The sequence below is a fragment of the Seriola aureovittata genome, chromosome 24, assembly GCF_021018895.1.
Source record: "Seriola aureovittata isolate HTS-2021-v1 ecotype China chromosome 24, ASM2101889v1, whole genome shotgun sequence".
In the NCBI taxonomy this organism is placed as follows: domain Eukaryota; kingdom Metazoa; phylum Chordata; class Actinopteri; order Carangiformes; family Carangidae; genus Seriola; species Seriola aureovittata.
This window is the reverse complement of record NC_079387.1, coordinates 4,002,675-4,029,178: the sequence shown is the minus strand read 5'-3', so window position 1 is coordinate 4,029,178 and position 26,504 is coordinate 4,002,675. Positions and strand designations below refer to the sequence as shown.

General features: G+C 41.7%; 1 protein-coding gene across 1 annotated transcript in view; it reads right to left on the bottom strand.

Moving 5' to 3' along the window:
- LOC130165256 (neural cell adhesion molecule 2-like) overlaps positions 1-26,504 on the bottom strand; it is a 368,403-nt gene that overhangs the window by 229,000 nt on the left and 112,899 nt on the right. Inside the window, exon 6 of the mRNA XM_056370357.1 lies at positions 12,867-13,175. Within this exon, the coding sequence (XP_056226332.1) occupies positions 12,867-12,918 (52 nt within the window). The 5' untranslated portion in view covers positions 12,919-13,175. The remainder of the gene's footprint in view (positions 1-12,866; positions 13,176-26,504) is intronic.

Genomic DNA, 26,504 nt, shown 5'->3' with positions numbered 1-26,504 from the left:
AAAAAATACATCCCAGTATGTGGTTAAGAAACAGTTCGTCACAAGTGTCCTTTGTTTGAGAGCTTGGACTTATCCTGTTAATACAAAATAATGCCATTTAATTTCTTATCCTTTCATTTGTCCGTACTGTATCCATTGATGACATGATAAAAAATGAAAACTAAATCCTGTATTCCCTTTTTTCCAGCACCCATTTCACTTATCACCAACTCCATTTTGACTTGAGGGGTAATTGTTGTTTCGGAGAAGAGGATTCTTTGTCGATTCCTGGTATTTCTGTGACGGCTCGGATGTAAGGACGAAGCTCGAGGATACTCATTCTTGGAAGGAAGAGTGAAAGAGAAAAGAATGCCAGGATTGTTTGCTACTCTGTGAGATAACAGATGAAAAGGGCCAGCCTGCACTGTAGTGAAAATTGTTATACTGTGCTGTATCTCTGGCAGACAACACAAAGAGTCAAATTAGTAACACTGGAATGTCCCCTTTTATTTATACATCACAGAAAAGAATCACATATATATGTATGTTTTGGAAAAGCCAATATGATGACTGGAGGTGAAGTCCATGACCTTGACCACAAAGGACCTGCATGCTGGCTGTGTCTAGATCCCCTGCAGTCATGTCATAATTGTTTGCATTAAAAGTGATGAAATAGTCGACTTTAAAAGCATTGCAGCAGTGTCATATAGTACTTTAGCATTGCAATTCAAGCATTGTTTTTGTTTCGCTTGTGTACTTTTCCATTCCTGCAGATAATTGGCCAGATGTAGACTGAGATTTTTTTGAGCACAGCTACATTGGACTTGAGGCAGGCGCATTTTTCAGCAAACTAAAAACATCAACAGTAAATATGAGTTTTTGGTGTCAGGTGCTCGGAATCAAAGAAGAAGTTCTTCAGTGCTGATTTACTATTCTCTCTTCAAGAGAGGAGAGAACAGGATCACACCGGGATTTATTATCATAGAAGACGGAACTTCTCCACTGAGAGTAGACGCAATAGACTAATATGTTTAAATTTTGTTTTGTTTTTTTAATATACTCTATTACTGTCACTAGTGCTCTCTGCAACTTTAGGACTGTATGCATATTCTTTGGGGGTTGATGACAGGCATTCTGGGAAATGTAGTGAGTATGTGCACAAAGGCAATGTTAACAGCTGATGTTAAGCAGGTGCAATGTTTATCATATTCATTCATAATTTAGTGTTCTGGCATGCTAACTTTTGCTAGTTAGCATAACACCATTAGTTTTGCAGGTCAAAACCAAAGTCAGTAGGCTTCATCCTCTGCGCACCAGGCATGTCTGCACCAAATCGCATTACAATAGCTTTTAAGATATTTCAGTCTGGAGCAAAGCGGTGAACCAACCAATCATCAGACTGACATTGTCATACGCAGATCCATACTGATAACTGATTAGTTATCCGGTGTATACTGACTACTTGAATGTTGTTGTGTGACTGAGTTTCCAGCTCTGGGTCAGATTCCCAGATTCATCTGGTCACAGCACTGAAAAGAAACAAAACTTGCTCTAATTTGAATATTTTCTGAAACCACTATTGTGTAAATTGTTTAACAGACAAAAAGATGATCAGGTTATTCTCTCAGTATATATCGGTATACTTTGTTACGCCACAAGCGAATATTCTACGCCAATTTTTTGGGAAGTAGACTTTGTGACAAAATATGAATCAGTGCTGTATGTTTTGTGTCCGGTGAGTTGAGTGATTAGTCATTGTGTTAATCCGGGCTCTGAGGCACACTGTTGTGAGAGAGGTGGTTGCTGTGTCTAATCGCAGGCGTTGCAAAGATAATGATAAGAGCAAAGCGGGCCTCAGGGGCACGCCGCTCTCCACGTTTGTCACCAAGAATTTCACGCTGTTGTCAAATCAGTGTTTGTGAGTTTTTATGGGGAAGAGAGAAGGAAAAAAAAAAATGTAGAAGTGTTTACATGCGCTTGAGATTTATAGGCCAATAAATCAGGGCAGTGAGATGAAATTAAACTCTTTTTTCCTCCATCTTTCATTTTTAATCTTACTCTGGATTCTTCTGTAGAACTTTCAGCACTGAAAATATCACATAACAAGGCTCACGCTGTGTTAGTATTTCCCAAAAGGCTTGGACCTGTATTGGGTTGTTAAGAATCAAGCTGGCAAAACAAAGGGGCAACGCGATTATGTATGAAGGAGACGATAAGTTGTAGTAGCCAGAATGAACATGAATCTTTGCCCAGTAGTTTCACAGAGGGAGGTGTAAAGAAGGTGGGGGATCGGTGGGCAGAGTCTTACAATCACACAGGTTATTTGGGGACTCTCTGGGAAGTAGAGGAGGACCTCAGTGAACTCCTCATTTCTGTGGGGCTTTATGTAGCGTGACGGTTCCAAATGAAACTCCCAGATCATGTGGGAGCGCTCTATTAATTTGTGGCTCAGGCCGCCTCCTTGGGGAGAGAGCTGCCACAGCCAGTACTGCCTCCCCTTTGCAGCTTCCAGCAAAGATTCTTGTTGCTTATTGACTGAGGAGCTGCACTGCAATGTTTCTCCACGGCCGCGGCTGCGGCTTTCGCCTCAAGTGCCGAGACGATCTATCATTTCTTTGGTCGCATACTCCAGACTTTACAGGATGGATGAAGAGCAGCGTGAAATAAAAGTAATCTTGGTTCTTGGAGCAATATACAGGCTTTAGCTAGCAGAAATACACTTTGTTCCTACATGGCATGCTCTGAGAAATCTAATCTGGTTCTGTTAAGTCTTGTTGAAGTATAACCACAAGAGGAATATCGAGCTAACAAGATAGCTTTGGTGGAGTTTTGTGAGCAGCAACCTGCTGCGAATGTTTGCAAAATATCGGAAAAATGCACAACCTCTAAACACATTTTACAGATTGTGAATTAGTCCGAGGCAAAATTCAATACGATAAAGAATCTAACTGTAAGAAAAACTGTTCCCACGCAACCTTTGTTTCTCTAGATGCTGTTTTTTGGTTGCTATGCCGCTCGTTTTAATCAGGCTTTTCAACAAGAACCTCCTGTCGAAAAAAAAAGGCACGTGTGAGATCACAAGGCTCTCTTAAGACTCAAGCCCTGCAGCATATACATCCACATGAAAGGAAGGCCAACACTGGCACTCCTCCCGCTAACCTTCCTCCTTTGCTTCTTCCAACATCACTCTTTATCTCGCTTGACTTTTAAATATGCACAAACAACACAAATGTGGTCCAATTAGTGAAAAACAAGAGCGATCTGTAAATTTGACAAATTCTGTGTTTTTTTGACTGATGCAGGAAGGACGCGCATGAAGATCCTCGTGTTCAGCTTTTCGGTGCAACCACTGAAGAAAATCAGGAAAAGAAATATGAAGCTTAGTAGGTAGGACAGTGAAGTCCAAAAATATCCTTAGCCGACTGCCTCATGTGGGACCCACTGATTTCAGAGGCGAAGAAGGACTGGGGCCAAGAAGCGAGGAAACTTTTTTTTAACCAGGAGAGCCTGCGTGTCAGTAAACACACCATCCGATCTAAGTAAAGATAAGACAGGTTCTTTAATTACTGAGAAACGCTTTGTGTATTCCCATGGAGGCGCACGTCCTTGGGAACTCATCGGCTGGTGGGCGGGAAGACAACAATCCCATAGTGCCCACATTGGGAGTAGGCCAACTAGGATTGATGGGAAGTTGTGCAGATATACAAAGTAATTAAAAACACGCCTACACTTTGCCTGGTGCGCCTTATGAGTGCTTGCAAGACGATCATTATGACTTTGAGAGATAATGACATGCTTGACAGAACAACCCTGAAACAGCTATACTTAAAATTTCCTGACCGCTGTTGTGCAGAAGATAGGCAAGTAACATAAAATCCATAGGTGTTAATAACTATATACTGAGGAGCAGAACAACAAACATCATTAGCTTCCCGAGCAAATAACATTAAGCATGGGTGCTGCTTGAAAAGCTTCCCACGTAGGGGAGAACAGGATATCTTCCCCCCACAGACGCTGGTGATGAGACTAGTGTGGGAGTACCACAAAACAGAGCATGCACATGAAAAGAGGAAGGAATGGAAAGGGGGGTGAAAAAAAAAAAGTGGAAGAGAGAGGAGTCAAACGAGAAGAGATGGAAACAAAAATAAGCTGGCCCACATTGCATTAGGAGATTCCGTTTGAAGATTGTCTGGCATGGAGAGGCAATCAAGAGAGCAGAGACTGTTTGGCCTCACTGCAAGCTATTCTGCTGCACTGCGACCACATCGAGTCCCCCCCCCCCCGTCTTTCTCTCTCATCTATCGCTCACTCTCTCTCTCATCTATTCCTCATCGAGTGCTGCCTCCCATAAACAAGGATGCTGGCCACCACTGGCAAGAAATCTGAGAAGACGGATCCCTTTTTCAAGATGAACTCTGCATCATTTCCTCGCAGAGCCCGGTCCCACAAGGACACCGGACAACCTGAATCATCTTAATGCTGGGAAGTATCAGTGATAGGGGGATTAAAGCCGGGATATGCCCCCATTGTTACACACTCTAGGACAGCCACTGTTTACCAGACCATTGTGATGTGTGATTGGCAGCCGGGTTGATCTCCTTGGGCGGGTCAGCAACACACCACAACGCTATTCACTTGAGAGTCCATCAATCACAATTTGGCTTAATTAACCGGCAGGAATGACAAGACAGGGGCCCACTGTCTGTCTGGCTGGATGGATGGATGAATGGATACAAGGAAATATGATGGATACAACACAGCACAATACAGCAGAAGATAATTTAATACTGTAAGCCCAAAGGGAAACTCAAGACTGCAGAGAAAAGAGGAGCAGCTGACGCCAGCCAAGAGAGAGATTACTTCACAACATTCAGTTAACTACTACAATATGGTTTTCAATTTTATTTATATAGAAGGTGACTGAATCTATTGGCTGCTGTAACGTTATTATCTAAGCTTTAAACCAGTTTGTCCCGGTGGCTTTGGGGTATAAGATGCTGACCAGGTAATCACAACAGTCCCCCAGTTTGAAGACCTTTGTCACTCTCCACTCTCTCTTAACTCATTTCCAGCCACCTTCAGATTGTCCATTATCAAAGATAAAGGTAAAAACCTCCCAGAGGCGTCCATGAAAAACAGCATGGATCACAAAATCCTGAAAGGCTTGAGAAAATTGCAAAACTAAGCTTCATGAAACTTTTTAAAACTGAACTAATAAGGCAGTCTGAACAAGAAGTCTTTGAAGTGCTCACAAAAATGTAAATGTGAACATGTACAATTCCAATGCTCAATCTGCCGAGGAAGTGCTTGTGATATGATCGAAAGCTCGAGAACAGCTACTAAATGGACACTGTGGTGAGGTTGCTTTGTCAGCTACTCTTTCAATCTCTGCTTTTAGGCCAGCATAGACGGGAAGCCCTTGAACTGCTCAGAAAAAAAACTTTGAAAATTTGAAAATCTACAATTCCGTGACAACTGAACAAACTCAAGATCTTCTGATATGAGTGAAACCTCCAGAGCAGCCACTAAATGGATCCTGTGGTGCAATTGTATTGTCAGCTTTTTTAAAACCAATAAATTAGGGCTGGGTGTAATGAAAACATTTTAATACCAGTGCTAATACAATACCTAGATTCCAGTACCACAATGAAAATGACACTTCTTTTGGGGCTAAAAACATGTTTTTCTGCAAGACCTCTTTTCTTTTAATTCAAACGAGAGTTCAAAATTCTCAGATTCTCAGAATATTATTCAGTCACAAGCAGCTCTACCAAAACTTTCCCTGAATAAACTAAACTTATGATTTATAACAGGAAAAAAGATTAAAACTCTCCATACAGTCAATGACAGTTTTTGAAACTCAGTGCTACAGGCATACTTCAGTCAGTACTAAATAACAATTAAAGTCCCATACCAAGCCCTACCAGTTATTAGAATTCTTCACACGCATTATTTAAGTTCACAAGCACTTGCAGAAATCTTAGATTGCTTACAGTAATAAAAGTCGCTCCCTGGCTCGCCTGATCTCGTTGATAGGTGTGTCCAAAAGCCTGCACCACACTTTCATTAGTGTCTGCCTGCTAGCACGGCTACAATTAGCATCAGTCCCTTTCTCAATCATGTTGATGAACCGTATAGACATTCTGCAGCCTCCATAGGCTCACACTAACTAGTGCTTAATCGACGCCAGGCACACATCCAGCAGGAAAGAAGTTGAAAAATATTGTTCTTTGTCCGTCAATGGATGGCTCCTCTTCATTATGGCTCTATCCGCCTCTCAACGTTAGCACATTCAGCTGTCCCGTAATCTGTCATCCAGCCAGCCCTTCCTGTCATCCGTCTGTGTCCATCTTCGTGCATACTGAGCCCAGAATTTCATCTGTCAGTGTGTTGGTAGCCCTCCAGGACTTCACCTGCTGCAGTTCCATGAAAAAACTCCTTTTAATGATGGCTCGAAAATGTACCCATGTCTGTACCAACTCACTATCCGTCCCTATTTATCCATCCACTTTCAGCGAAGTCCATGTCTCTCCTGCACTTCCAGGCACATGCACATTCCAGCCCGTTTACTACAAATCACATACACATTACTGTTTACTGTGCAGCATGCTTTGGTAAATGTTTGGCAGTATTACAAGACTGGGAGTAAATGAACTAAAATATGTAAAGACACTATGTGAGAGAAACGTGACACATCAGCATTCGGTTTTAAACAACTTGTTTTGAGTGCAATTGTCATTCAAAGTCGCTTTTCACTTAGTCACTTTTACTGGATTAACAGTTAATACCTTAGAGTGTAAATAACAGTGTGTTCGCTCCTGAATCGGACTCAAACTTGAGATCATATTAAAGAACATCCTCTGAATAGATTGTGTGAAAACTCAAAGCAGACATGGAAAAAAATGAGGACATGACCTCGGTGTCCTCATTTGTAGCTATAGCACTTCAGCAGAGAAATTACTTCTCTGAGGCAGTGAAGAAATGCACAAGACTGTGCCTTCGTTAGTAAAAAGTTAAAACAGGTTTGGAAAGATTTGAAGACTTGATTTTACTACGAGACCTCAGGAGCAAAAAGTGATGCTTTTACCAAAGAACAAATGCATTTAAATAAGTAAACAAATTGAAAGTATTGTACCAGGGAGATACAGCGAGTGAATATTTCACATCAGAAGAAAATAAATGCAGCTTCATTTTTTCAAAACAGCTGTCATTGCTGTCACCCTTTTCAAAAAGCTCACACATTCATGTTGTTAGTGTTAATCCAACTCTGAGTGTAAAAATCAATATTGTGCCTATGTTCATGCAATCTTATACATATCACAGTTAATCTCACACATGCTTGCTCCCCTTCACCCTCCATCCCCAACACATAACAACCTTCAGAAAATCTTTATAACTGAGAGGATGAAAATTTGTCACCAACGTCACTGACATTACATCAGTGTTTCTGTCAAGTCAGTATTTCTGAAGTAAAGGGACAGGACATGCAGACAGTCCTCTACTGCTGCCATTCAATTTCGTTAATGTATGTATTACGTAATAGAAAAACGTAGTCTCCAATGTATATTTCACATATGCTCTACATCAGATCACTCCGCAGCAAATCCCACTGCTTTAGTGTGGTTATTAATATGGTCTAAGTGGGTCACTCAAAACGCACAGCCCATACTGGAGTTGTTCTGAAGCTCTTCTGCCATTTCTCTGATCCCTCTGTTCTTCATTTAATCATGCCTGCCGGTGCCCGAACCCAAAACTAAGCCCCAGACCAACAGCGATGCGTCCCATGAGAGGATGCGCTGTGGAGGAGCAGGCTGTGAAGGGGTGTCAACGCGTGTGTACGTGAATGCATATGCTGCAGAAATAAAGTGAACAACAAGAGAGGGAGAAGGAGGACCACGCAACCACTTTCCCCCACATCCATCTGTCAGTCAGAGAGTGTGCCCACTGATGCTGTTGTCACCCTGGCATCCTGGCTCTGCCTATTAGCCTGCTAGTTAGACTGGCATTTAGACTGGCAGGACACACACGGGCAGGAGCCAAAGGGTCTCCTGCTTGGCTAGCACCAAAGTGATGTAAAACAGTAGACAAACCCACAGGAGCACATGGCAACATGCAGCAGCTGCCTCCTCCAATCACGTCACTCTGGCCTAATTTGATTCCATCTCGACAGGATTCAATTACATTTTATTAATTTTGGCGCAGTGCGACTCCACAGAGTTTGATTCAATCTCTGGCAATGCAATTTAACTAGATGCAATCAGATTCACTTGAACTGAATGAATTTTTAAACATAATCTCTTCCTCGCTTCCTCCCTCTGTATAAATCGTGTTGCTCACTCCATCGTTCTCAATTTTCTCTTTCTGGCATTCAGACTATAGACTATAATGAGCGACGCCAAACTCTTCCTACAAGAGGCCCCAACTGCTTAGCGTATCTACGTTTTCTTGGCTTCTGGTTGGGAGAGACTCCCTGAAGAGAACATTAGTCACTTCCATGATAATAATGGCTAATTTGAGTGAAAATGGAGCGAGGTTGGCTGAGGGCATTATTGAACATGCCGCTGTTTTTTGCTCAATGCATCACAAATAAGGTTTTCAAAAAATATGCCAAACATTCACCTACTGGAGCTTGTTGTTTTAATATCATCTCGCCTCTCAGTACTTCTGCTATTGCGTAAGGAATGTTATTAAAAGACAGTTTTTTCAAGCAACTATCAACGTTTTAGCCGCACAGGTCTCCTAATCCCTAATGCTAATCCTGTTAACCGAGCTGAGAGCTGATGACTGTGCAGCTTGTACACAGAGCTTCCCAAACTACCCTTGAGCAAGGCAATTCGTTTCTTTTAAAGGGTGCTGCACTCAGACTGACCTGTAAACTTCCCAATGAAGTAGTTACGTACACGGAAGGATCAGGAGATAAACAGACGCTGGGTATAAACATGTAAAAGTTTAGTAATTATAGGTGTTCTGAAGTTCTTTTGTGTCTCCTTGTGGTTGTTTTGTTCCTCCTAATGGTCCCTGTGTTGTCGTTTCAGGTGTCTTTGAGGTCGGTTTAGTTTCTGTTGTTGTTTTCTTCTCTTGGAGGTTGGTTTTTTTTGTCTCTTTGAGGTAATTTTGGGTTTCTTTGCTGTCTTTTCGTATCCCTCTGTGGTCGCTTGATTGACTTTCCAATGAGAAATGTCAACACTTCAAGCAGATGCTCTGATCTTTGGGTGGCCTGACCCTCCAGGACCCGTTGGCTAGTCGCTGTTTTCAACCGCATGGTAACATATAGAAGATAAGGTTGTTTAAAAATATATCTGAATTTCCCAATGCTGGAACCAGGCATGTGAGAAAAGTTTTAGTCACACAGTCTACTCTTTAATAATTTAATACTTCTACAGTCTTTGAGTTTGGAAATGGGCTGGAACATATGCAGGTAGGAGTTAGAAAAAATATGGCAATGTCATATCTCAAAATTACTGCTCATTTCCTTTCGGTCTTATTTACGCCACTTCATTCTCAGCAGGCTGACAACAAGCCCTGCGGCACAGATGTTCGGCAGTGCTTTTCTCAAGTGTTCAGGTGTTTTGAATATCACACACGCCTTTTGTCTTGCATGCACAAATTCAATGGTGGGACCTGATCTCGGCAGATCCGGTGCTAAAGGGCACACATGAGAAATCAAAAGCTTGCAGGCAAATAAATAGTGTATCCATAACACTGAGATTGCCCTTTGTACAATTCAGAGGCCTGCTGACTCTAGTCGTTCCTTAAATTGATTTCTCATACGCGGTTGCCTCGAGGGGGTGATTCCATTTTCATATATACACTGGCTCTCTATATGTGTGCTCTCGGTCTTAGTCTATTAATCAAATAATGCAATCAAATTCACCTTGCAGGACCAAGACACAGGCGATTTCTTTCGAGAACAGCTTTGCATGTCTTTAATAAGGGTTTGTGAGTGGTGCTGCATGGTGTTAAGAACTGTGTGCAGCATTGTTCCAGTATCAAATAATCAGCAGAGCAGGAAATGTAGAAAGATAGAAACTTTTAGGGTCTAGATTTAGTTAGAGTTAGTTAGAAAAAAGAATGGATACAAGGAAAGATTGATACAAGGAAAGATAGAAAAAAAGTTCCTCTTGCAACACTAGTGGAGTGAATTTCCGAAAAAAAAAAAAACCCTGCACTACCCTCATGAATATTTAACCGATGATTCATTTGAATAGTTTGATGCCGAGTACAGTGTCTATGTGCGGTTAAGTGTGTGTGTCCCTGCATTTATGCTCACTCATGTGAGCATGTACATAAACCAGAACTACAGGATGTTAGCAAACCTCAAATACATGCTTAAGCCTCGGCTCAGGGTGCAATGAGAGACACTTAAGCGCAGGGGCATAAATCTTTTAAACCCTGAGCCACTGACATTTCCCCCCATGAGATACAGCGAAGTATCTTAATTACGCCACTTAACATCACATCGGCGAGTCCCGGGTGAGCCCAAGCAAGCATATAATTCATTGTACTAAGCATCGGTAAAAGCCAAATACATAAACCTTCATGGATGCACACTCAAGTGCAGGGTAGACGGTGAGCTGGGACTTAAAAAGCAAATGTTTTCCTTCAGAAGTCAGCAGGGGTAGAACAGAGGATATCTGTAGAGTTAGTGTGGTGGGAGCCGGGGCACCTCGCTGACTCCTGTCAGAAAATCAAGCTGGCGTCATGAATCGGTGCAAGCGAATGAAACCTCTTTCTGGTTCTACTTCTTTTATTAGTGGTTTAACGTCCACTCCAAAGCCCCACGAGGATAAGAAACGCTGAGAATCCGGCTCCCTGTCAGGCTCCAGTACATACCCTTCATCTCAGAACTATCCTTATTATTCACATTACAGCATGTTCTCTGCTTTGTCTTATAGGTCAATTTGCATGGACTTTGCTATCATGAGAAATATGATAAGAATGAAAATTGGATGGCTGGATGATGTAATAGTACTGTAACAAAGGGAAAGTAACAAAGCCATGAATATTCCAGTTGAGGCTTACGAACAGTAGCCTGTGCCTCTTTATTCTACCTCAACTGCCGATATACTACAGTCCTTTTAAAATGTTGAGCATAATCAAACTATGTGCCTCTTGTGTGTCTGCTTCGGTTTCCATGCCACAAACCACCAAAACAAACACCCATTACATCATGTGGACTCAGTTTCATCCCAGAAATCTCCCCATGACAAGGCAGCTACAGGTTTATAATCGGAATTATATGCAATCACACATTAGCAGTGACAGATGGACCTGTTATAAATATGCATAGTCTTTTTTTACACCTCCTCAAACTGGATTTATGTATAGCACACTGAAGTATGGTAAAAACTGATCAATGATTCTCCATAGGAGCACCTCCCACACCCACACACACACACACACACCTTTGAGACCCACTACCCTGAAGGACTTGAAGCAAAGCAGTCAGTATGAATGAGATGCAACACGCTTTAATGACCAGTGGCTTCACTCTTGGCACCACTTTGCAGCGCTCTACCCCCACCTGCCGTTGTGCGCCAGGAACCCAGTGTGACAACACTGCAAAAAATGTCCATCTAACTCTTGTTTTTTTTTTAATAAGTGGGAAAATCTGGCCAAGGGGATATGATAATGCGTCTTATCCCTGATGCAAATTAACTTGTTGCAAGATTTTTTTTAAATAAAAGAAGCCTGCCTGAAGTGCATTTACATTTGTGCTGAAATAAATAAAATAATAAAATAATCCCATCCTGCAAGCAGTTCTTTTTCGCCTCCAGAAATGGATTAACACTGAATCTGAAGCTAAAGGAGTTGAGTAATTTCCGCGGTGCACGCGGGTCTCATCCCGCGGTGACAAGGCGACGCGCGTCACTGACCAGGACACACACAAACACACACACACACACACACACACACACACACACACAAAGGCCAAAGGCGAATGTGTAAACCGAGTAACATCTTCATCTTCCACCGTGCACGAGACCCCCCCCCCCCCCACACACACACACACACACACACACACACACACACACACACACACGAGGGGGCGCGCACAGACAATCGCCGCACCTCGGGATCAGGTGCGCGAGGCACGTTAAAGCCAATTACCGGTGAAGTGTCACTCTGCTGTCACAAAGGCAGCTCATATTTCCAAACTTTCCCGAATCATTTCACAATGTGTAACAGCATCACGGGCCCGATATCATCGTGCTACAGCCTGCGCACAAGATGCAGACACAGAAGGAAGATGTTTCACCGTGCAATCTTCAATCTAGTCTACAGTCATTTTCTACAGCAACACAGAGTGGACAGGAGAGTGGGTGAGAACAAGGCAGGAGAATATGATCCAGCATATTGGAACTGCAATGTATGCCTCCATGTATGATGCCAGTTGAAGTTAGGAGACATCATCGATTTTTACGATGAAACCAGGCAAGCTCTTTGTAAATAAGATCCATACACCAAAACAGTACAGCACCCGAGGCTGCTCCTAAAGATGAACAAACTAAAGAGTGAGCAATGTTATATGATGAAGATAACATTTTATGTCCGGGGCGTGCAGAGTCTACATCTCAACAGCTCACCCCTTAAAAAAAAAGGGACCCCATCATAATCCCCCTTTTCAGTCAGAAACCATTCTGGCCCCTGCAAGACGTGCTTCAATTACCAAACAACGTCCAGTTAAACAATCCAGCCCTCTCTCTCTCTCTCTCTCTCTCTCTCTCTCTCTCGCTCACTCCCTCTCTTACTCTAGCTCTCTCTCCCTCCGCTCCCTCCACAGCAGCTCTCTCTGCCTGCTGCAGCTCACGATGGCAAATGCACTCAACTTGTCCACAAAGTCACCAAAGCTCGATGGTTTGACACACTCACGTCCGCACCCTTACCTTGACTGCCGCAGACGAGCACCCCGAGGAGATGGACGAGTTTGAGCATCATTTTCGGGCAGGGTTCGCGCTGCCGGACGCTGCTTTCGGCTGCTGTAAAAAACGACAAGGGCGACACACACGCTCGGCTCCGCGCATCCGCTGTCTTCTTGGGCTCCGGCTCCGCTGGCGACTGGTCTGCCTCAGCTCCTTCCTTCCCTTCCTTCCTATACGCGCGCTCCCGCTCGCCGCTCGTTCACAGTGCCTGCGCCGCGTTGAGGACCCCCCCTCACAACCACCATCGCTTCTCTCCAACCTCACTGCTGGAAGCTGTTGGCGGAAGACAAACATGAAGGAAATCAAGCAAAACATGTTTATATTTGTCATGACTTCATGTGGTATTGGAAGACATGCTGTTAAGTTAGAGGAGGAGGATTTAAAGAAAAAGAAAACATCTTTAGTCCCAGGGTCTGCAGGAGCATGGCTAGGAACACCTTTCAAATATCTGTGGGTCCCCTCCAGCTGTGGGCCCCTGGAATCCTCCACCTATAATCCCACGTAGGAACAGAAGTGCCTGCTTATCCCTGAAATCCAGACGAACATGCAAAGTCGGAAGGTTTTGCCTGGTGTGAATAATGCAGAGACTCTCCCAGGCCTTTCCTGTCACCTGTTTTACACAATGGGGCTCATGCGAGAACATTTTTCTTTGAGGTTTGCTCGTACGCATCTTCCAAATCAGTGTCATTAGCTTGTCCATGCAAAATAGGTGGGACCTGGCGACCTTTAAATTCTCCTTACCCTTCCCAGGTGCTGGCATTGGTTACCAGTGCAACTTTACGTGTTGTGCAAATGAATCTTAACCTCTTGTCCAGAGCAACGCATAACCACGTTCAGTACAGGAATGCGGGTGTGAACTTTTTAGCATCTTTCAGCTAATTGTTTTGGTAACAGCTTTAAAGTAACAACTGCACTGTTGCTGTTAAATCTCAATGCTCTTAGAAACCGCACCGCGCAGAAGAAAGACAAATTTAGAGACTAGCAGGCGAGCATTTACTGATTAGTGGAGAACTTGGCAGCTAAATAGATAGAAAGCAAACATTTACTGAAATCTGATTCCATCTAAAATAATTCACCAACAAAAATAACATAAATTAAAGCAGTCCTGCATTTTGATGACACATTTGGATTTGTGAAGGCAGTGATTATCACCTCTCATGAAGCCAGGGAAAGAGATCTCAGACTTGCGAGCATCCCTGTTGAGCGCAAATGAAGTGGTGAATTAAAACTGACAAAACACTGATCCACTTAGCCAAGGAACCAGAAATGAAAGTGGATATCGAAATCTCTGGAGACCTTAGTTGGGACTGATATCTTGAAAACTGGGGGACATGCTCTTTTTCAGCCAGAAAAAACACATCACGGCTGCAAATTTGTCAATATCATTCATAGATGTCTGAGGTAGCGTCAGGTTTGTCTGTTGGATGGACTTCAAAACATAGTGCCCTCTCTGGATTTCATTTCACAACAACAATAATTCATTTTTTGGACTGTGACTTGACCCACATTGCTGTGCTCCTAACGGACACGCGTCAAAAGGGCTCCATGGCTGTAATTCCCCATAGTCGCCTGACAGACTGATGCAATGTGGGTAAACTGTGGCAGATAAGGGAAAGTCCCAACCTGCCTAACAGCCATCTAGAGGTGAGTTGTAGCCTCTCAGGATTGTGTCGCGGTGCAATATGTGTCAAACTCTCTAAGTGGAAACTGGGAAGGTGTGAAAATGAAGATCAACAATCCTTTTTCCCAGTGAGGCCTATTTTTATTTCAGCCTAACAATGCTGGAGTTGTGGATTAGGTTTAAGTGAACGCAGGTGATTCAATCTCTAATTGGTGCAATTATTAATAGTCCATTGTAACTGCTAAATTCAGACGGACTTTTTTCTCACACAGCTGCACTACTGCTTAAAGAGCCACTTAATATTACTGCAGTCTCTCACTTGCGGAAAGGTCATTATTAAAGAAAATGAATCGCACTAAAGAACAAGAACAAGTGTGAACTCTACATCAGTTCTCCCCATTGCGATTGGTTCCCACGTGGCATGAGTGCAAATTTATGATTTTAGTTGTTCAGTAGTTTTACATGTTTTAAGACCGTGGCCAGATGAGTCATTGAAAAAGCAAAAAAAAAGTTTTGTTTTTTTTTTTTAAATCATCAATGTGAAATGTCTACCTGCTCTTTAACTGGATGGCCAGGATGCAAAAAGACCTTGTAATGCAGAATAAATCCAACCCCAGTGTCAAATACTCTTGACATGAACTATTCATGACTTTTGAAACAAGATCGTTCAAGAGAAAAGCATGTCTGCTTGCAGCACGAAGGTCATGAAAGTGAAGCGAAAGCTCCACATTTGAATTTAAGTGTTTGTTTTGATTCTTCTGTTCGCTTTATAGAAAGATGGATACCCGGGAAGTGATTTGTAACAGGAAAATACTGTCTTTATGCACCACTTATGTACATTGCAACATTCACGGAGTCGAAGTGATGGTCCAGTCACGTTAATGTTAGTCTGTCACGACCGAACATGTCCATTTGTCACACTTTCAGAATGGTAATTGTACATATATCAGTAAAAAACTATCATTTGCATCACTTCATTGCCTCATATAGGTATGTTTTCTACTTCCTTTAAATCAATAGTAACATAATAACTGCTGTCAGGGTGCATCCAACTGTACTTAAAAGGCACAGTCCATTCCACAACAAATATGTCACTTCACTGCCACTTCACTGTTGCAAAGTGTTGCATAATGCAGCCTCCTTTGTGCTGGGGAAAAAGAAAGCCTTGAGTGTTTTGCACCAAGTGAAAAAACTTGTGGCCTGTCCTAAAGTCAGACTGTCAGTGATCGCTCTGTCATCACCGCCGTCACCCGAGCGAGCCCTGCCGCCATAGCAACGAGGTTAAATGGCTGTATTGAAGAGCAGGCCTGAGCACTGGAGTTGCATACACAGACAATTCATTGTTGGGGTCTTTGTAAAGCATAAACAAGTCTGTAACACCCCCCACCCCACCCACCAACGAGTGATGGGAGATGCATTACCACTTCAAGTTTAATCAAACACACAAGTAGAGCAGCACGTATATCTCAAAACCTCAAAGGCTGACCTGTAAGTATAACATCTCCAGCAGGTCAAGAGCTGAAATGAATATTTGATGTTAGACCAGTGCAATCCATATATAATAGCCTTTATTTCACTGTGTGGGGGACAAATCGCTTTCATCACATTATCTCAGAACAACTGTGCATTGCCCTGCTTGCTCACAGGTTTTGTCAACAGTCTAGTGTCTCCGCTCTCACTGTGACCTCTGCAAATATCACAATACCACAAATTACAAGTTCCAGTCCATTAATTTTTAACAGCTAGATACAACAAGTACAGTCACACAAGGTCTGTCCTCAAGTACAATCTTGAGGACATTGAATGCAATTTTATTTTATTACCTCAGACTAAGGAGGTAATGTTTTCACTCATGTCTGTTTGATGCAGAAAGTGCAGAATAGATTTGCACCAAACCTGGTGGACGGATGAAGCATGAGCCAGGGAGGAACCTGCTCAATTTTGGTGCAGATCCAGCTAAAGGGGCAGATCGATGAATTTTAACATTGCAAGACAAGGCAATTTTTGTCGGTTTCTCAGGAAATAATGTTTGGATCTTGAAGTTAAAAAAAAGAAAGAAAAAAAAGAAAAAATCAAACATTTATGGTCTTGAGCTCTATGAGTTTGTACAATTTGGTGCAGATCTGGCAGACATGTCCAGGATTGTTTGGCCTTGGCGGATGTATGCGCTCTACTGAGTGACTTTCTAGTGTTTTTTATATTTCTACTCCACTACATTTTTACCTAATATTTTTTGAGAGCTACAGTTGCAGTTTGTATATTTGATATTACATAAAAAAAACATATGGCCTGCTTATAAAATATGATGCAATGTAATGTGTGTGTGTGTGTGTGTGTGTGTGTGTGTGTGTATAAATAGGGGTTTAATTTGTTCCACCTTAACCAGCTGCGAATAATATTCTAATTGTATAATATACATAATAATATAGCACTCTGAAGCTGTGCATTATGAGCCCTTGTACTTTTGATACTTGAACCTTCTGATGATAATTCTTAATATTCACTTACAGTAAAAGGAATAGTAGGTAAACCTTTTGGAATGACCTCGATTTATGTTACAATAATAAACAAACCATTTTTTAACTAATAACACACAAGTCTTCTCCATATTGTAAACATAGTTAGAACATTCATAGGTGTCAGTTGACTCAATGACACAACATTGGAGGAGTGGGTCAGAGCTACTTTGACTAATAAAAAAAAACAAACAAAAAAAAAAAACTGTTTGAGTTTGCAAGAATCATCTGCTGAAATCTCAGAAGACTTCCCACCCAGAACAGTTGCATAAAGGTGAAAGTCATCTCAAAGAGTTTAAATATTCTTCAGTCCGCAGTCAGACAAACTGTCCCTCCCACTGGCTACTCTCCCTAGAAGGGTTTTTTTTCTTTTTGTTTCCACTGAAAGTTCATTTTGAATGCAAGACTATTACTTGCAAAACATGTTTTTACACTTTGGTTTTATTGATGTTACTTTAAACAATACTTTATATTAAACAATTTGTATTAAACAATACCATTTTATTAATGTGCAGTAAAGGCAGTGGTGAAAAGCAACGATGTGCATTTAGTAAAGTCCTGTAATTAAGTACACTAAGTTAGTTGTACTTGTTCTGGGAGTTTACGCTTCTACCGCACTACATTTCGGAGTGAGCCAAAAGGTTATGGTTGTAAATTGTTAAGAAATACAGGGATATATTTACACTGCTATCCCTGTACAGTTACAGTGAGAATTCCAATCTCATATCATGCTCTTCCTTTTGGGATTTGACACACATGCAGGATCCTGACATGTAGTGTGGCAGCCCACAGCACTTTGTCTCTGCCTTTCAAAATATATTAAAAATGTTTCTCATCTGTGAAGATCTCCCCAAAGAACACGGTACATTTTTATATCTTCCTCTCAAATTGAGGAGTGAGTGAGTGGGTGAATGCTGCGTGTCAAAACATCAGCTCCCCCGATACTATGTCACACTGTGCATTATCACGTGTGGAAGTGAGTCACACGCTTTCATGAAACACATGCACATCTTTTTTTTTTTCTTTCTCTCAAGTGAAGAAAAGGCAGTATTTGGTGAAATTGAGGTTGTGAAAAAAAAAAGATGCTTGCCTCAGCGACTCCTCTAGCACAAAACACACTTTATATTCAACAAAACAAAAGCGGGATTATTATGATTAATGTGGTGCATGAATGTTTCTAACCAAAAATGACACAGAGCAGAGCTACTGAAACATTGATTCAGAAAAATTACACACGCTTACAGTTGTTTGTATACAGTAAAGGTACTGAAGTGATGTAGACTTTGACGGATTGAATGTCTGTCCGCCTGGAAGCAACTTCCAGATGGCTATCCCCTTCAGAACACACGCCTAACTCAGCATGCTGTGTGGAGCCCGAGCTGAAAATAAAGTAAAGTGTCTGAATTTGCACGTGGGTGCTATGTTTACAAGATGTGCTGCAGAGCTGCCCTTCGGAAATTTGTTCTGGAACCTTTTGTTGCTATTTCACCTTCTTACAAAACAAAACCAGGGTTTGGATTCATCAGCAAAATAAAATGAGTGGAAATCGACCGAGACGGCACAAATGAAAACATGTAAACGTGCAGCATCTCCCGAAGCCCGTGGTTTTCGTTAAATGTTGTAAAAGTCAACACATCTTGTTTGTCTGTCTCTGATAGTAACTAAGTTCTTTGATTTGTTAATCATGCTTTAACCGGGGAAACAAATAAAACAAATACAAACAGGAAACATTTAGCTGATACATTCAGTACAAATATTTTGCAGCGGCAGCAGGGTTTTTGCATTGTTCACTAAACTTTTTTTTAATTTTTTATACCATCTAAAATGCAGTTTAATGCATCACAGTCATACTGACACAAAGCAGTATAGGCGATAAGTAGGAGTAAGTAGTACTGACATATATATCACATTTTTAGTTAACTGTATATAACAATAACTTATTATATTATGTTACAATTACACAGGTGCAAGGACTCTTACAATTTAAGACTTGAAAACTTTCTAAGGACATTTTTTTGGAAGGATATGAATGCAATGCTTTTAAGTACTTGTTTAGGAACAGTTTGCACATACCTAAATATATTAACTCGTTTGTTGACCCCACTGAATTTCCTACAAAACATATTTCCCATACTATATCGCATGTGAAATGAATCTTTAGGAGAGAGGGTTTAAACACTGCACTGAATTCCACTCGGAGGCAGGAAGAAGGTAACGGGGATATCGCCTCGCTAGATTTACAGTAACTGACAAATAAGCAGCATACAGCAAATATGCATGTTATGTGACTGGTCATGAGATCTCAGGAGATGAAGAAATCAGACTGACTACAAACACAGGCACATTCAATCATTCAAGTAAACTCACTGCAGGAATGTCACACCAATTTCATGTATTGCAGCACAAGTAAAAGCAAAAGAACAACCTATGATTGTTTGTATATTTATGAAAGAGGCAGAAAGCATAAGACAGAGGGAGTAAAGGTGCGTTTGTGTTAAGTATCGGGGAGGCTAACAGCTAAAAGGCTCACTTGTTTAACACTTTATTGATTCAAATGTAATTTGGCCTCAGAAAATGAACATAGTGCGAAGGACGCTGAAAATAACCCCTCAACAGCCTCCTGACTCAGCACGCAATGTGGACAGCAGATAGAGGAATCACTGAACCCCCTGGTAATAAAAATCACTCTGTCTTTGTGAAACACATATTCACACCTGCTGCATCTGTCTTCTGGGTTATACTACAAATCTGCAAAGCGCCTCTTGGATATCTTGGAGTCGACTCAGTTTGCACAGCATTTCAATCCTCAGTGGTATCCTGCACACAGAAATCAATTACAAATCCCTTGTTTAGGGGTGTTTTCATATTAGGTATATATATTGCTTCGTACTGCGCCTGAGTGCGATTGCCACCCCTCTCCGCTCCCCCTCCGCTCATCTTTCACGTTAGTAATGTTCCTCCACAGACTGCACTTGCACATTTCCACAGACTGATACAGCAGGTGGCCGTGAGCACAAAGAAGAACAACACTTGCGTCATCAACTCTGTGACATTTGTTTATGCTGCCACTCCAGCATAGACCCAAGCAGGGATCATTGATCTGTGCTTGGGTATGGTACACAGTGTTCACACAGATCAAACGAACTGGACTTTGGGGTCGAGTGTGCTCCCTGATGTGAAAGCCCCCTAATTATATTTGGACAGTCTGTAAGTGCTGAATGCTACAGATGCTACTGGGAATTGCTGGTTGTGGCTTTCTAGTGTTGCTATGTGATTACTGCAAATTTGCTTGAAACAAAGTGCTTTTTGATTAAAGTTGAAATAGTTCTCTTTAAAATCATGTTAAATTCAAAAGAGCAGTGGTAGCAACTGATTTTTTTTTTTTTTGAGCCAGTGTGACGGACAGATTCCCATTTTCTTAATCAGTTACATTTCAGTCTGCCAAGCTTTACACTTCTGTTTCTTCATCTCTCTTCCCTGTGTTATAACATGTTGGAAATCAACTAATAACACACACATCAAACATGGCAGTGTATAATGAAAACACACTCAGGGTAAAAACTTTTTTTTTTTTTTTTTACAGTCCACTCAGCTAACACAAAAGTAGCATTTTATATACCTATCTCTGAGTCCAATCGAAAGCTAACACAGTCATTGGCCTCATGGATTAGCTATTATAACATTATTTAACCTCATGAGAGGTCTACTTCTGCTACACATGTACTATTTATTGTTTCATGTAAAGAATGGAAACATTTTGATTGTTTTCTAGAAGTTGCAATCACTGGTGCTAATCATATAAAGAGCTTTGATTAGATTTTGTGGGGGTGAAACACAGTCTTCAACACTGTGAATCCATTTGTTGCAGTTATGCAGCTGGGATAACTCTCATCCATGGGAAAATCTATCACCAAGTCCCGGGTTTTTTTTTTGTTTGGTTTTTTTTCTAGGTTAGCTTTGGAGAGCAGTCACTGCAGCAACACCACCAGTTTCTTTAGTTATGTTATATTGTGGGACAGTGCTCTCGCTGCCTGTCTGCCTTTGTGTTTCCTCTTAGATGCAGCTCCTCGTCTGTGTACTCTGTAGTTTGGTCGACCAACAAAGTGAAATGAGCCCTCCTCACCATAGTCCACTGGATTAAGGACTAAGAAGACACTATAAACAAGCTTTTCTCCCTTTTCTAGCATGCATGCACATTTTATCAACAGCGACCCGACAGCCTCACACAAGTAAACAAACTGGCAGATCAATAGCTCATGAGCTGGCAGGTTGCACCAGAATTATATTCCCATGCAGTTAGCTAAAATATCAGCAGACTAATTTCTGTGTTTACTCTCAGTTGAACTCCGAGACAAGCGTTGTAAATGATTCATGTAAAACTGAATTTTAAGCTTTGTTTGAACTGGAGTTCCTGTCTTTCCGAATCACCACAACACAGAGAGCTAGCGAGAGCTACATTAGCATGACCCGTTGTCAAAATGACCACGATTGAGAGGCTGTGACTCAGCATGAAAAATATCAATATCGTGATATGTGTTTCCATATTTTTGGTCTCCAAGTATTTGTTTTTCTCATTTACAGAGTGGGTTTACTGCTTTTGTTGAATATTCACATCTGTTGAAATACTAAAGGTAATACTTACACATTACATTATGAAGACTATAAAGTATATATAGAGTATATTATATAATCACGTCTACCATCCATTATTGTCAGTGTATTGCTGAAAGGTGGGATGAGATGCTTCTTAAATTTAGAGAATCCAAACTGTATTAAATTTTGTCCAGCGATGACTGTCAGTATACTCTTTGTTTAGTGTAGAAGGATGAAAATCTCATTATGAGACGGTTCTTTTTGACAGTAAAGGGAAGATGACTTGTGGTTTAAGTCAAAAGCATTGCTTAAGCCCATCAAACGTCCATTAGACATTGTTTTTAATCTCAGTCCATTGATCGAGTGTGCCGCAGATCAACAACTGTTTCACAGCTATTAAATTAAAAGGGTTTCTCCTGGATGATACCTGACAGGTCACATGATGAAGAGAAATTTTAAATATACTTTACTTGTAGCACAGAAGATAAAAGGTAATCCTTCTTACTGTCAGAGGAGTGAAACAGAACAGACCGAAGGGAGATCCTTGTCAGACTGAAATATTGTCTGTTTGTTAAAAAAAATGTTCTAATAGCCAGTTTCTCACATGTTTTTTGTCTCATCTTTTCTGATGGTGGTCATTCGATGAACCTGACTTTCACACAAGAGTGCAGAATTTTTTTTTTTTTTTTTTTTCTACTGGCAGGAAATCCACAGGGACATGACACAATGCCAGAGTCTACCTTCAGCATATATATTTTTTCATGTTTAGGTATGAAGGCACCACAAACTTTGCTCTGACTGCATCCATAAGTAACTTTTACAGTCTGTCAGTTGCCTTGGTCATACAGGAGCTGTAAAACTCATTCGTTTACACAGTTTATGGGGTAATTTTGCCATTAATTTAACACCACAATTAGGACTTTAAGAGGCCTGGATCCTCTCATCAATCAGGCAACACTTTAAAACTTTTCTCTACACCTTTTTACTTTTATAACCTGCAGCCGCACTAACTTTCAGCAAAAAAAAAGAAAAAATCTCAGATTAACCTACTATATGCTACCTGCAGCCCCAAAAAGCCACACAGACACATTTAGCAGCTTGGTGGTGAACATAGCGTAGCATTTAAACACGCTAACAAGCTGGATATTTCCTACAGAAGCGGGTAAAGACCAAAACAGAGTTAAAAGGACAGTAAATACTCGATTGACATTCACTGAATCAACACAAATATGACTCTAAATGAAAGCTAATGATGCTATCTGTCGGCTGGATGTTTTGTGGACGCGTTAACTGTATCAACTTTATAAGGTGAAAATGTCACTGTTGTGTTAACAGCTTGTTCTGCTGCCATGAAGTGGCTAGAAAATCACTTTAAGTTGAGGAAAGATCCACGGCTTGAAATGTCAGGCAGATGGAGGGGAAACCGTAATATTTGTTTAGTCACCATGAATTATTTTCCACGACCTGACAGTTTTCCTCAAAAGTTTCCATTTCAGCCTAAAAAAAAGTAATCTATGAACCACCATGACTCGAGCATTAAAGACAGGCAGATATTCAAAACTAACAGTTGGGGCCCTGCTACTCTTATTGTCTGCATGTCACTGTCTTATAAAGCTCAAGCCTTCACTGGCACATGCATGGGGCTGTTCCTGAACATCCTTGAAGCAGGAGTGAGCGTGTGGGCAACAGGGCAGATGTGAGGGGTGAGGTGAGACTGTGGAGGGGGAGTTTTTGCAGAAAGTAATCCCCTAGCGGCACGCCAAGCGAAGCCCTCGGTGGTCAGAGGCTTTCGTCAGCTCACTCATTAAAGCCCCCCTATCTTTTCTTCTCTCTGCTTCAAATTGCCTTCCCAGCCTCATACTGCGCCGGGGCCAGAGGGTCAACAGATTATCTTCTTAATCCCGTTAATCCGTCCTCACATCAGTCCGGGATGATTCTCACCATAATTGTATTCGCTGCCGCCTCAATTAGAAAGAAGCAGGGGTCTGAGGAAATGAGGTGGAATGAGACGTCATGATGGATCAGTGGCGAGGACACACATATATTTGTAGGCCGCACGTGTGTGTGTGTGTGTGTGTGTGTGTGTGTGTGTGTGTGTGTGTGTGTGTGTGTGCGCGTGTGTGTGTGTCTGTGTGAGAGTGGTCGCGTTTGGTTTTTTTTTTGCTACGGGTGAAACGGCGACAGTAGTTCAGTGAGGTGAAATGGCGACGGCCTGACCGCTCTGTGATCCTGTCGTCTGTAGCGGCTCAAACTGATAGCGTAGCTCAAGGACTGAACCATTGGGCCCGGTGATATGAAAAGTAACAGCAGTGTGTACAGATTTAAATTAAAAAGATATGACTGTTCCCATCCATGTATGCACATGTTCGAAATGTGCAAATAATATGTAAATAACATGAGTTCATAGTGCTTGAGCATCTGCGTGCTTCTTTTCCTTTCTCCTATTATCCCTGTCAGTGTGATGAGTCAAAGGTTAACCACTCCTAATGGGTGGACATTATGTTAATTAGACGATCTATTAGCATCCTGTCAGATTAGGCTCAGCCGACACGAAGTGCGGTCATAGGGCAAGAGGCTGAGAAAATCCAACAGGGGTTTCAGCCCCTGGAGAACTTCTCATCCCAAATGGCTCCACGCTGTTCGGCAACTTCAAGCTGGGAATGATGTTATAGGTAATGAGCAAGAACCAAAGACATCAAAAGAATGTGGTGTACCAGACTGAAAAAGCACTAAAAGGTTTGACTGTACCTGCAGTTCATTTTTTGCTTGGTTCAAACCTAAGGAAAATGCAATCTGTAGTGTTTTGTATTTGCTTTGTCTGAGTGCACAGTGTCTGATTACAAACAAACCAGTGCTTTTAAAGAGAATTCAACAGTACATGCCTAATTGGACTGACTTTTGGTCCCTGTAACTAAGCTTTATGGATTCATCCATCCATTAGCAGGCTAAGTAAAGCAGCCCCAATGCCCTTCTCCCTCGCTACTTCCTCCAGCTACTCCTGGAAAATCCCAAGGTGATCCCAAGCCAAATGGGATATGTTATCCCTTCAGCATGCATTGGGGTCTCCTCCCCCTTGTACCTCAACTGGCTTCTCTCAATGCAAATGAGTTCCTTCCAGATTTTCTTGTACTTCACGGTGAACCCAGCAAACAAGCCTGTTTCATTTGACTTTTATCTCTTTCTTTAAGTCAGAACACAAAGCTCATGAACATAGATGAGGCTTGGAAATTCAATTGACTGGTAAATCAAGAATTCCACCTTGATACTTAACACTCCAATATGAAATCCATATGAAATATAAACACAATAATCATTGTTTAGTTATCATTGACTACCTCTCATCTCATCCACGGAATTACATTGTATTTGTGGAGGGGAACAATTGGGAGGGGGGGGGTCAGGGCTGATCTAACATAACGTAGTGTTTCGCACAAGTCCAGACAAAAGGGGGTAATGCACCATTTTCAATATCAAGGCCTCAGGTGTCAAAGTACAGACTGACACCAAAACCACTCTAAATTTAACTACAAATTTACCCTGTTAAAGGTCACAGGTCAGTGAAGCCGGGGTTTAAACTCAAAGATCACCAAACTGGAAGCTCACCACTCCTTGGCTGCACATTGAGAGCCTGTCCATGAAAATCACAAACAGATTTGGTGACCGGAGGAATAGCCTTGGCAGACTCCTGCACCCACTGAGAACTGGTTTTTGGCAAGCATTATAGACTTGCCCATATTTCACTTGCTTTGCTGTTCAGAGCAGTTAAGAGCACAGGGAAGAAAAAGCTGAATATGATCATCGATCCAGACTTCACTTTGCCCTCAATTAATTTTCTTGTGCCAGGCTTTTCAAATATGAGGAACTGCTCGCTATCATATGTCAACATCCATCTTCTGCCCCTGAAAACCTGCTGTTTTGTGGGCTTTTTCTGAGACTGCGGATGCACAGTTTGTCCAGTACAAACTGTAGGAGTCTGTATTGCTTTCCCGCTCCTCACAAACTGCACCACAGCACAGCACGCTTAGATGATGACTGTCAGACCTTTCAGCGTGATTATTTATTTGTTTTGAATGACCTATGCTGCACAAACAAACTGCGCTAAAGGAGTAAACGGTCCACAGTGTGGGCCCAAAAGAAAAAACGAGTGCAAACATGCTCGATGTGAAGGTACACAAAGGGTTTTCCCAGTGTGAGCACAAGATGTTTCACTATTATGAACCATTATTGAAGTTTTAAAAGTTGTTTTATAGTTACTGCTGTATTTTACCTTCATCATGAGGAAGACCCCACAATAAGCAGATGACACAGAAAAACAGCCAGCAAACTGCTATACTGTTATATATACTGATTTAAATGCACAGCCTCTTAAGTCAAATCTGTGAGCTGTTCCTGAACAGACTGCTATTTTCACTTTTTTTTTTTGCAAGAATTTGATTTTGCCAGAGCCTGCACGGTTCAATTCGGTCACACTGCACCGAAACAGGCACCCTGTGTATTACTGATGTCTCATCTACAAGCTGGGAAAAAAAACCTTATAAAACCTTTGCAATTTCCATTTCCATGGTCGTCTTTGCCGCTGGATTGTTTACATCCATTTCACAGTGTTAGTGTTATACTGTATATTTTTATTATGTTATGGACTGCAGTGACTTCATGATTATATCCGGAGTGTTCAGTGCCCAGAGGCCCCACTTATCCAGGGTGCTCCTCTAGAATTAATATGCTACTTGATACTACCAGGGTTCAGTGCTCTGCTTCAGGTGTACTTTTACTCAGTGTCGCTGCCCGTTTCATTCTTTGGGTCACCTTTCTGGATGGGTAGTAGTTGTAATTGGGTCCTCTCTACTGAGACAAAGAATTGCTACGTATTGT